The following is a 12771-nucleotide window of genomic DNA, read 5'->3' as shown; positions in this document are numbered from 1 at the left end:
AACAGGCCCCTTCCCCAGAAGATCAGCAAGAACAACCAGCCAAGACCAAGTTCACTGATCAATGAAAACTGCAAAACTTAAGAGCTATGGAACACAGCACATAGAATTCATGGCTTTTTTCTCATGATTCTTAAGTCTTTCAAAGTTAAATTTTTTTAATTTAATTTTTTTCTTATTCGATTTTAAAATTTTTTCCTCTTTCCTATTTTAATGTTTTTTTAACTATTTTATCTTATCAATACCTCTATAAAATCCTTTATAAATACCTGTATATTTATAAATAAATGTAAAATATCTTTATAAAATTTATAAAAATCTTTTAAAATGTACATTGTTATAGTCATATTATGTCCCTTCATTGTATTTAAATTTATTTTTGGTACATATATAGGCTTTCCTTTGTTTAGAATTTGGGGATACAGTTTCTTCTAACAGATCAAAATAAAGCCTAAATTTAGTGCATTTTAGACCCAAAGACACCTCCAGATTTAAAGTGATGGGGTGAAAACAATTCACCATGCTAATGGACATCAAAAGAAAACTGGGATGGCAATCCTTATATCAGACAAATTAGATTTTAAGCCGAAGATTGTAATAAAAGATGAGGAGGGTCTGTCCAACAAGAAGATCTAACAATTTTAAATATCTATGTCCCTAACATGGGAGGAGCTAATTATATAAAACAATTAATAACAAAATCAAAGAAACACATCAACAATAAAGCAATAAAGCAATAACAGTAGGGGACTTTAACACCCTCCTCACTGAAATGGACAGATCATCCAAGCAAAAGATCAACAGGGAAATAAAGGCCTTAAATGACACACTGGACCAGATGAACATCACAGATATATTCAAAACATCCCATCCCAAAGCAACAGAATACACATTCTTCTCTAGTACACATGGAACATTTTCCAGAAGAGATCACATTCTGGGTCACAAGTCAGGTTTCAACCAGTACCAAAAGATTGGAATCATTCCCTGCATATTTTCAGACCACAATGCTTTGGAACTAGAACTCAATCACAAGAGGAAAGTTGTAAGGAATTCAAATACATGGAGGCCAAACAGCATCCTACTAAAGAATGAATGGGTCAACCAGGAAATTAAAGAGGGATTGAAAAAATTCATGGAAACAAATGATAATGAAAACACAGCTTTTTAAAATCTTTGGGACACAGCAAAGGCAGTCCTGAGAGGGAAGTATAGAGCAATACAAGCCTTTCTCAAGAAACAAGAAAGGTCTCAAGTATATAACCTAACCTTAACATCTAAAGGAGCTGGAAAAAGAATAGCAAAGAAAGCCTAAGCCTAGCTAAAGAAGAGAAATCATAAAGATCGGAGCAGAAATCAATGAAATAGAAACCAAAAGAACAAGAGAACAAATCAACGAAACTAGGTTCCTTGAAAGAATAAATAAGACTGATAAACCCCTGGCCAGACTTATCAAAAAGAAGAGAAAGGACCCAAATTAAGAAAATCATGAATGAAAGAGGACAGATCACAACCAACACCAAAGAAATACAATTATAAGAACATATTAGGAGCAACTATACGCCAGCAAATTTGACAATCTAGAAGAAATGGATGCATTCCTAGAGACATATAAACTACGATAAGGGAACCAGAAAGAAATAGAAGACCTGAACAGACCCATAACCAATAAGGAGATTGCAGCAGTCATAAAAAATCTCCCAACAAACAAAAGCCCAGAGCTAGATGGCTTCCCAGGGAATTCCACCCAACATTTAAAGAAGAATTCATACCTATTCTCCTGAAACTGGTCCAAAAAATAGAAGTGGAAGGAAAACTTCCAAACTCATTTTATGAGGCCAGCATGACCTTGATCCCAAAATCAAAGACCCCATCAAAAAGGAGAATTACAGACTAATATCCTTGATGAACACAGATGCAAAAATTCTCACCAAAAAGCTAGCCAATAGGATCCAACAGAACATTAAAAGGATTATTCACCACAACCAAATGGGATTTATTCCTGGGCTGCAAGCTTGGTTTATCATCCCCAAATCAATCAATGTGATACAATACATTAATAAAAGAAAGAACAAGAACCATATGATACTCTCAGTAGATACTGAAAAAGCATTTGACAAACTATAGCATCCTTTCTTGATCAAAGCTCTGCACAGGGTAGGGATAGAAGGTACATATCTCAATATCATAAAAATCATCTATGAAAAACCCACAGTAAATATCACTCTCAATGGGGAAAAACTGAGAGTTTTCCCCAAAGTCAGGAACACGGCAGGGATGTCCATTATCACCACTGCTATTCAACATAGTACTAGACATCCTAGCCTCAGCAATCAGACAACGAAAAGAAATTAAAAGCATCTGAATCAGCAAAGAAGAAGTCAAACTCTCATTCTTTGCAGATGATATGATACTTTATGTGGAAAACCCAAAAGACTCCATTCCAAAACTGCTAGTACTCACATAGTAATTCAATAAAGTGTCAGGATATAAAATCAATGTACACAAATCAATTGCATTTCTATACACCAGTAGCAAGACAGAAGAATGACAAATTAAAGAGTTGATAAAATTACACCCCAAACCATAAGATACCTAGAAATAAGCCTAACCAAAAAGGCAAAAAGTCTGTACTCAGAAAACTATAAAGTACTCATGAGCAAAATTGAGAAAGACATGAAGAAATGGAAAAATATTCCATGCTCATGGATTGGAAGGACAAATATTGTGAAAATGTCTATGCTACCTAAAGCAATCTACACATTTAAAGCAATCCCTATCAAAATACCATTCATTTTTTTTTTCAAAGAAATGGAACAAATAATCCTAAAATTTGTATGGAACCAGAAAAGACCCCAAATACCAGAGGAATGTTCAAAAAGAAAACCAAAGTTGACAGCATCACAATTCCAGACTTTAAGCTCTATTACAAAGCTGTCATCCTCAAGACAGTATGGTACTGGCACAAAAACAGACACATAGATCAATGGAACAGAATAGAGAGCTCAGAAATGGACCTTCAACTCTATGGTCAACTATCCTTCAACAAAGCAGGAAAGAATGTCCAATGGAAAAAAGACAGTCTTTTGAACAAATGGTGTTGGGAAACTTGGACAGCCACATGCAGAAGAATGAAACTGGACCATTTTCTTACACTACACCCAAAAATAGACTCAAAATGGATGAAAGACCTCAACATGAGACAGGAATCCATCCAAATCCTTGAGGACAACACAGGCAGCAACCTCTTTGACCTCAGCCGCAGCAACTTCTTCCTAGAAACTTTGCCAAAGGCAAGGGAAGCAAGGGCAAAAAAATGAACCACTGGGACTTCATCAAGATGTAAAGCTTTTTTTGTACAGGAAATGAAAGAGGTAACAAAACCAAAAGACAACTGACAGAATGGGAAAAGACATTTGCAAATGACATATCAGATGAAGGGCTAGTATCCAAAACTAAAAAGAGCTTATCAAACCCAACACCCAGAGAACAAATAATCCAGTCAAGAAATGGAAGAGGACATGAACAGACATTTCTGCAAAGAAAACATCCAAATGGCCAAAAGACACATGAAAAAGTGCTCAACATCACATGGGATCAGGGAAATACTAACCAAACCCACAATGAGATACCATCTCACACCAGTCAGAATGGCTAAAATTAACAAGTCAGGAAACGACAGATGTTGGCGAGGATGCAGAGAAATGGGAACCCTCCTATGCTGTTGGTGGGAATGAAAGCTGATCCAGCCACTCTGGAAAACAGCATGAAGGTTCCTCAAAAAGTTAAAAATAGAATTCTGCTATGACCCAGCAATTGCACTAGTGGGTATTCACCCTAAAGATACAAAATGTAGTGATCCAAAGGATACATGCACCTGAATGTTCATAGCAACAATGTCCACAATAGCCAAACTATGGAAAGAACCTAGATATCCATCAACAGATGAATGGATAAAGAAGATGTAGTAAATATATACAATGGAATACTATGCAGCCATCAAAAAATGAAATCTTGCCACTTACAACAATGTGGATGGAACTAGAGGGTATTATGCTGAGTGAAATAAGTCAATCAGAGAAAGACAATTATCACATGATCTTTTTGATATGAGGGTTTGAGAGGTAAGGCGGGATGTCATGGGCACAGGGAGGGAAAAATGAAACAAGATGGGATCAGGAGGGAGACAAACCACAGGAAACAAACGGATGGTTGCTGGGGGTGGGGGTGGTGGGAGGAATAGTGTCGCTGGGTTATGGACATTGGGGAAGGTATGTGCTATGGTGAGTGCCATGAATTGTGTAAGACTGATGAATCACAGACCTGTACCCCTGGGGCAAATAATACATTATACGTTAAAAAAAAAAAAAAAAATAGGAACAGGTTTGAGTAGTTAATATGGGTTTACTCATAGGAGTCCAGGCCTAGGTTGCTATCAATTGCTGGCCTGTATTATGACATCTCTTCCTCCTCCTTTTCCTCTCTGTCATCATTATCTCCTGGAAAGCATGAGTTCTGAGGAAGATGTACTCTAATAGCCTAAGAGGGAATAGGAACAGGGATCAAATGGAGAATTTGCAAGAAATACTCTGAGTCAATGGCTCCGAACATTTTGTTCTCAGGATCCCTTTGTAGTTTTAAAAATAAATGAACCTCCAAGTAGCTATTGTTTGTATGGATTCTATCTGTCCATATTTACCATATTAGAAATTCAATGAGAAATTTTAGAAATACATATTAGTCCATCTAAAAATGTCAATAATCACCCTATTAGATCTGAACTAATTATGAAAAATGATAAGAATGTTTTTAGATTTTTTTGCAATTTTTTAAACTATCTGACTTACTAAAAGATAGCTGAGCTGGATTCTCACCTCTGCATGCAACTTATTGCAAGATATTGCTTGAGTCGATGTGAATAAAGAAAACCCAGCCTCTCTGTGGTTGGAAAAGGCCGGACCTTGAAAATCCTCCGAAAGGATCTCAGGGATGCCTAGGATCCATGGGCCATACTTGAGGGCTGCTATTCTAGACTGACTCACACCCTGATTTTTCCACTCGGGGCAAAACAGAATCTCTCTCGTGGCTTCCATGGAAAATCTTGCAGTCCCCACCTGGGCAAGAGAGAAATTTATTGAACACTCTGCTGTTCACCCAGAGGAAGCATGGTTCCTGGGTTCTGGAAAGAGAAGAAGCCCATGGGAGAGAACACAACCTGTACTTTTAGGATCCTGTTCACCTTGCTCCAAGCTGCAAAGCTGACTTTAAAGCTCTTCAGGGTAGAAGATCCATCAGTTGCCCTGAGTAACCAGTTCCACAGACACAAAATTCACCTGAATGTTCCTTTCAGCACTTGTCCTGCAGCCACTTCCTTGGAATGGTTGTTGTAACCAAAGAACATCTCCCCAAAGAGGGTCTGGTTCATGGGAACCTCCCTGCTTTCTCCACAGTCTCCTCCCTCCGGGCAGGTCTCCGTGATGAGTTGGCAAGAGCGACCATCCACACCGAGCTTGTAATCCTCGATGCACCTAACACGGTAGGAAACTCAAGATAAAAAGTTGTTCCATCAATGAGCTATGCAGTCAACTCAACCCAGCAGATTGGGAAGAAACACCTCTGGTAAAGTGTTGGGTATAGAGATCGTAAGTATCCCAGTTTGATTTTGGCCCCTTTAGAACTCAGCTTCTTAAGCCTGCAAACTGAGTCCCCTTCCATTATGTGACTGTACAGAGCCTCTGATCTTTCCTCTGCAGGTAAGTGCTTTGAGGCCTTGAGGGCTTCCTCCTATAAGTGACTCCTCTCCTAGATAAGTCAGGGTAAGAGTCACTGGAGGTAAGCTTCTAAGTGAGTTCCCACATTAAAATCTGAGATATCCTAGAACCTTTCTCCAGGACCATCTATGCATTTGTTTTGAGGGTAATTAGGCAGTAAGAGGAATGACACTGTGCTTAAGAAATTAATAACCTTCTAATCTTGTCCTATGACAAGTGAACTACGAAATTAGAAAGATTGATCATCTTCTGCGTTCTGTTTGAGTATATCCAAGAACAAGATCTTCCCATTTTAACTCCCCCTCCATTCAGAATAGCCTTCCTGAACTAAACCGACTCAAGGGCACGCTGTGTGAACACCTCCTTGGCGTCCCTCCCCATTATGCATGTACAGTTACTCTAATGGAAGAGCAATGCTGATGTTGGTAAACATGGCTCGATGACCCGTAAGTCATTAATTGGACCTTATCTGTAGTTATATTGAGAAGAATATAATTTGTTAGTTCAAGAACTACTTTGAGAAACCTGTCATTTAAAAAGCATATTAATTTCATGTGGGTCTCTCCTTAAACTATACCAGATTTAGAATTTATAGATACTTGTGACATTAAAACACATCGTTTATTACTATCCACGGTAATTGTTGTAACAAGATAAAGACCTCTCTTCTATAAGGAACAAATAAATAATCATAGTGTAAAGTGGTGAGAAGCAGTGATGTTGCCCTTTACTGGGGGACCTCGGGTCAGCTGATGAAAACTTGCTGAGTTTCAGTTTCCACATCTGTAAAAGGTGGGGGGGGGCTTCTTTGCAGAGATGTTGAGAAGCTCCCGTGAGACCATGAACTTAGGGAACTCACAGTGTCCCCCGCAAACAGCAAATACTCATCGAATCCTATTGTCATTCCCAGCAGAGGGACAAATGAGGTCCATGTTCCCGAAACTTCAACTATTTGTATTCCCCATTAACCAGTTACATATTTGTGTTAACAGGCGTGATTAGAACTCTTGAATTTATAAGTGCAAGTGATTTCGGCTTTACATAAAAACGGGAGGGAACTCTTTTGGCAGGCTATCTACAGTGGCTTGGAGGGTGCTAAATTCCCACTCATACTGAATTCCAACTGAAATAAGAAAGAAAGTCCAGTGAGGAACCTACCTAATGTGTGCAGACCACAGATGTCATGTGAGACCCACAAAGGACTCTGTGACACCAGCCTCAGTCTGGAAGGAGAGAGTGAAGTGGCTCCTTCCTGGAGCCAAACTTACTGTTTCTGGAAAGAGCTGTGAAGCTGGCTGATTGCCTCTCAGTCCCTCCTGAGCGTCCTGACCGCACCCCCCTTCCACACTGCCCACACTCATCTTCTTCTTGCTGTTCCTGCACGTGTCCCACTGTAAACTCCTTTGAGGGCAGAGGACAGGCTCGTATCCTACGGTCTCTCCTGTATCTAACACCCAACTCAATTCTCTGCACAGACCAAGTGCTCAGATGTATGTTAAAGAAAGAATTTAGGAATTTATCTCTATTAATTGAAGTGAGTCAACCATGGTAACATCACAGAGATGTTCAAATTTAGATCAAGCTTTCATTAATGGACTGGGATCTTATAAGAAACTGAAGGTAAAAACTGCCAACTGAAAAGAAATAAAATACCATGAGATACAGTAAAATAACATTACCCCTCCACTCAATTTTCTTGTCATGATTATTGGGTAGGCACTGGATTTTAGCGGCAGAGCTAAAGTAGCAGAACTGTATTATTATAAACATGGATTTTCATTGCAAGCCTCTTAGAGTAGGAGATCCTTGAGGGCGAGAACTGCACGTCATTGATCTGTGCTGCCCAGGGGCTGAAATGGTGTAGAGCATAAAGTATGTGCCTTCCCTGAGAGGCAGGAAGACAGAAGTGGGGGAACGGAGGCACGGACGGAGTGGGAGAGAGCAGAAGGAAAGGGGAGGGAAGGACAGACGAGCAAACTATGAGAGTATAAGGATGGGCCAAACTGCTATTTACTTTGTAAATATAACATGAAATGGTCTTTAAATAGAATTCCAGTCAGAGGTATAAATTTAAATTTTGAGGGACTCACAGATTTTTTTTTTTTTAATTTTGAGGGACTCACAGATTTTTTAAAAAAAACCAGAGAGTGCCTGAATTCTAATCCTAATCTTTCCACTTACCAGCTCCCAGTCTTGAGGGAGCTACTTAATCCCCCTGTAGAGGAACTGCACCGAAGAATTAGCATGTCTGTGGGAGGGTGCTCCTCAAGGCTCAGGAGTAGAATTCAATGACGTTTCCACTCCTCCAAAGATTTCCCCCTCCCCTTCCTTAATAATTAATTAGTTTTTATACAATCCTTCTGTGAGTCTTTGCACCACGGAATCCTGTCATCACAAGACAAAATAATATAGTTCCACAGAACAGCCTGGAAAGTTCTGGTGTATGCAGGCAATGACTGTGGTCAAGTTCCTCCCCTACAGGGATGGGGCTAGCCTTTCCCTGTAGGTCCTCCCAACTCTGATTTTAAAAGTGGGGCTCTTCCAGCCCCACAGGATCTTTCCTCAGAGCCTCAGGGTTGGCTTAGGATGACTGGTTCTTTTAGATTTCCTCTTGTGGTTTTAACACTGAATGTTCATCATCCCAGAAAGCTGGTTGGCCTCATGGGCAGCTCAACTCACCCACAGAACATGAGGATGTTGTACAAGGTGGGGTCATCCGGGAAGGGCGCCATCTGCTGGAGACACAGCTGCTCACAGCCGCCATTGAAGCCATCTGAGCAGTCCACCCCAATGTGGCGGTCATAGCAGCCAGAGTTGTCCTTCATGGGGCTCAGTCCGGACGGGCACTGGCACAATCAAAAAGCATCCACGCAGGGAGGTGAATCAAGGGACTGGGTTCTCGGGGAACCGTAACCACTGACGCCTATTTTTAGCACTCAGCCTTGAAACCATTAACATTGACTACTAATGCACAAATTTCCCAGTATGCTGGACTCCCTTGAAAAGTGACCTTTTTGACATCTCGCTTCTCTCGGGGCACAGAGCACATGCATTTGCATTAAAGCCACTGCCTCCAAACAGGCTGGAAGGGAAAGTCACAGCAAGACAGAGGGAGGTGTGCTGGCTTCCCAATTGGGTGGAGGTGGTGGGCCAGAATTGAATAGCATGAACAGAGACTTCTTTGGAGTAGGGGGAGGGAGTGTTGCTGTTTGCACTTAATATTAATAGGACTTTTCTTTTAACCTCAAACACGTTGCCAACACTGGTACTAGACAGCCAACAGGGTTCGGGAATGGACAGAGCCAGGGCTTCCAGCTAGAAGGAGGAAGACTTCCTCTATGACCTGAGGTGGGGGTCTGCCTGCTCTCCTGGTAGAAGTGGCCATACTCATGACCTCCCCATACTCATGACCTCGAGGACGCCCCACGGAAGATGCAAGATAAAGGCATCTGCTACATGAGCACCCATGGGTGCTGTGTTTGTGTTTGGGTTTATCCCAGTGTCCTGGACACTCTTATTGTGAAAGGATTTGTTTCTCTGCATTGCTATGTCCTCAGTAAACTACCCAGGAGTGCCAGCAAGGATGATCCAGGAAGAGATGTCAGAAAAGAATCCAGGGAAGACAAAGGGACTTGGTGAACGGGGGAACCACTCCTACAGCCCCCATCCTGCCCTGCATCGAACTCATCCATCCTACTCCTTCAGCCTTTGCAACATCCCTTACGGTACGGGGTATGCTCAGCCCCAAGTGATATAAAGCAACAGTGGCCCCAGAAAACATAACTTTGTGGGAGTCCCCTGCTGATCACAACAGGACCACACCCAAAACCTGGCAGGCTGGCTGTGTCCCGTCACTAGCTTACATCACGATCAACCTCTCACGTGACAGCCACTGTTCACTGAGCACTGTTCACTGAGCACTTAGTAGGAGCTGGGCATCACGCGGACAGCACCCTGTATTAGCCTCATTTAATAACTGTGGGAACCACTAACGCTGCCAATTACTGCGTGAATTCACTGCACTGGAGTCCCACCAAGTCAGTCATAGGATATTCTTTGCCTTCTTGATTCTTCTGTCTGGTCAGTGGACCCTTACATCTGTGCTACCGCGGGTCCTTCTACACAGGCTGTAAGAGGGCTAGTGACTTGCCCGGCATCAAGCAGCTAGTATGGGGCAGAGCTGGGGGTCTGTCTAGGTCTGATCTGCTTTTAATGACTATGCTCTATCCACACACTGTCAGCTAATTAACTCCCCCTACCCAAACCAAAACCAAACCAAAACCAACATTCATGACTTGGTGGAACTGGGTGTCCCTCCCCCCTCTTCTTCCCCCTCTCCTCCTTCCCCCCTCTCCCCCACTCCACAGCCTGGCTGTTTCTCCCAACTGCCAAGCGTCTTGACTCTAGTAGCCTGGAGCTGCCACAGGTGTGCCCCAGAAAAGCTACCTCCCCTCCCCCCAAGATCACAGCAGGATGTGCACTGCTTGATGACACTAATTCTGCAATTTCCCAAACAAATGGCCCCTCTGTGGGCCCGCCAGCCTCCCAGGCTGCTCTGTCCCCTTCCTCTGCAGGAAGCCAGCTGGAAGGCTGGAAGGTGAGGGCATATAAAGGCGCTTCCAAGGGCTGCCCCCTGCGGTGCAAACCCAGATGTTCCAGATGATGATAAACAAGCAAATGAGGTGGCGGAGGCTGGCCCCCCACGTTTTGTTACCGCCCCCACCCATCCACTTCCTTGGCCATCCAGCTGGTCAGCCAGATGTGCTACCAGAAGGGAGCTGGCTTCACCACTGTGCGGCTGCCCAGGCACGGAAGTGGAAGTTTGATTGGAATTAAATGGGCTGCCCTGGTTGCCACGAGTTGTTTTTCTTTCTTCCTTTCTATAAAGCTTGAGAAAAGCCATCAAAGTAGAGACAACGCCAGTCCTCCTACCTCACGTGGTTTCAACCCTGGCCTTGGCGAGCATCCCAGCAGGGACGCCCATCTTCCTAGCCACCTGCTTTTTTCCCACAATGCTCCATCAAGCATGACTTCTGACAAAGACTTCACCAAATAAAACCCAAGCGGGCTTTGTTCCTGAATTCCAAAGCTTGGCATAGCTGCCTCTTGCCTGGCTCTGATGTGTAGATGCCCACTGCTATGCCAAATTGGACTACCTGGCATTTATACTCTCTTAAGAGATCTGGGAAGAAAAGGGTTAGCGGCCTTGCCCAAGACACTTTATTGACTGATTGGTTGATTGATTGGGTGGTTGTTCTTACAAGCAAAGCTAGAATCATTATAACCACTGTGCGGGACAATCTATGTGTGTTATTGTCCCTGGCAAAGGTACAGATGGACTTTTTTCACCTCGTTTTACAGAGGAATAAACTTAGATTAAGTAATAACTGGTTTAAGGTCACAGAGGTGGGAAATGGCAGAATCTGATTTCAGACCTAGATCTCTTGGACCCCAAAACTCATGTCTGTCCCTCCTCCTCTGCTTTGCTGCTTCTCAAATGTGAGAAAAGGTGGATTCACTGGAATCCTTAAAGAAATAGAGTCCATTCAACACGCCAACAGGTAAAGCAATCCTGTAGACTGGTTGTTTGATTGTTTTGAGCAGCTCCAAGTACATTCTGGGATCACTTATGGATTTGTAGGTTAGCCTAATATTCTCGATTTCTCTTTCTTTCTTTCTGTGTCTCTCTCACTCCCCCATGTCTCTCCCTCTCTCTCCCTCTCTCTCTTTCTCTCTCTCACACGCACACACGCACACACACGCACACATACACACACAATATTAGGAGTGCATATATTTATAAGGCAAAAACACTCTAAATGTCCAGAGCGATGACCCTGAAGACAAGATCCTTAATCACTAAAAAAGACAAATTATCTTCACTGCACTATAACTTACTTGGTCTGCAGTTCAGAGAAAAATATTTTTGAAAGATTTCCAGGAAAAAGAAGGCTGAAACCGAAAAATAGTTTTCTTCTCAACCCTGGTTCAACTAGTACACCCATTCTCCAAGAGGTCTGATCAGTCAAGCTTCCCACAGTGTAGGTTTGTTTTTGTTTTCGCCTACATGTTCCTTGTACTGTTGTGTTCACATTCTGGCCTCCTCAAAACCTGAATTTAAATACAAAGAAAACCACAGGCTCCAAACCATGCCTTCTTCTTAGAAGTATTTGCAGCCAGAGACCAGTTGTCAGGAGAGAAATCCTATCTCCAGGAGGAGCTGGCATTTTCTCTTTGCAAATGTTGGCCATTCTCATCTCCTGGCTTGTGGATAATCTCTTCACTTGTTCCTTAAAAGAGAACGGTTTGCTCAAGATTGAGCCCCAAGGTCATACATTAACCCCTCTTCAAATAGGTTACATTTCACAGTCCCAGAGCCTTTATAAACTACAGGCTTAAAAAGAACACTCCATTTATGGCAACAACCCTCCCCCATCAGGAAGGTCTAATAAATGAGCTCATATTTTACTGACCCCTAAAATACACAAGGTTAATCATCTTTCATGAGATGCTCATGGCTTCTTGACTTATTACTGGGCTAAGGCATCATTGGCTAATGAGATTAAAATAATTTCCCCCCATTCAACTCCTTTTCTTCACTGTCTCACCTTTCTTTTGCTACCAATGATTTTGGGTTGATTGATTACTTGGGAGTCTAGTCAAATCTCACTAAGCCTGAGACACAGGCTTCTGTTCTAGATTACAAGGTGGCCGCCCTATTGGCAGATGAATATGAGTAATGGACAATGAGCATGTTTGGGGTTCCTGGAAGAAGACGGACACCTTCCTGCAGCTGAGCCAGACTTGCCTCACCAGGATGATTCGTTAAGACAGTCAACCACAACACTTACACAAAACAAGCTCCCTTTCACTACATGGTGATATCCCTGCTACAAATAATGACTTCCCTGACTTTCTGATGGGCTCTGACACACAAGCTTCCCAAGGGGAAAGTTTGATTAAATTAAATTTATGTTTCAGTTTCCTGCCCCCATTTCTCTGA

The 12771-nt window shown here is 42.4% G+C and overlaps 1 protein-coding gene across 2 annotated transcripts in view; it reads right to left on the bottom strand.

Annotated features, from left to right (window-relative positions):
* The window catches only part of ASTN1 (astrotactin 1), a 323486-nt gene that overhangs the window by 92826 nt on the left and 217889 nt on the right, over positions 1-12771 (bottom strand). For both annotated transcript variants that reach the window (XM_059146192.1, XM_059146193.1), the window contains exons 12-13: positions 8448-8614; positions 5331-5525 (exon numbers count right to left, since the gene is read on the bottom strand). In XM_059146192.1, the coding sequence (XP_059002175.1) occupies positions 5331-5525; positions 8448-8614 (362 nt within the window). The remainder of the gene's footprint in view (positions 1-5330; positions 5526-8447; positions 8615-12771) is intronic.

The sequence above is a fragment of the Mustela lutreola genome, chromosome 14 (assembly GCF_030435805.1).
Source record: "Mustela lutreola isolate mMusLut2 chromosome 14, mMusLut2.pri, whole genome shotgun sequence".
NCBI classification, from domain to species: Eukaryota; Metazoa; Chordata; class Mammalia; order Carnivora; family Mustelidae; genus Mustela; species Mustela lutreola.
The sequence above is the reverse complement of the archived record's forward strand: the minus strand, read 5'-3'. Positions and strand labels throughout refer to the sequence as shown.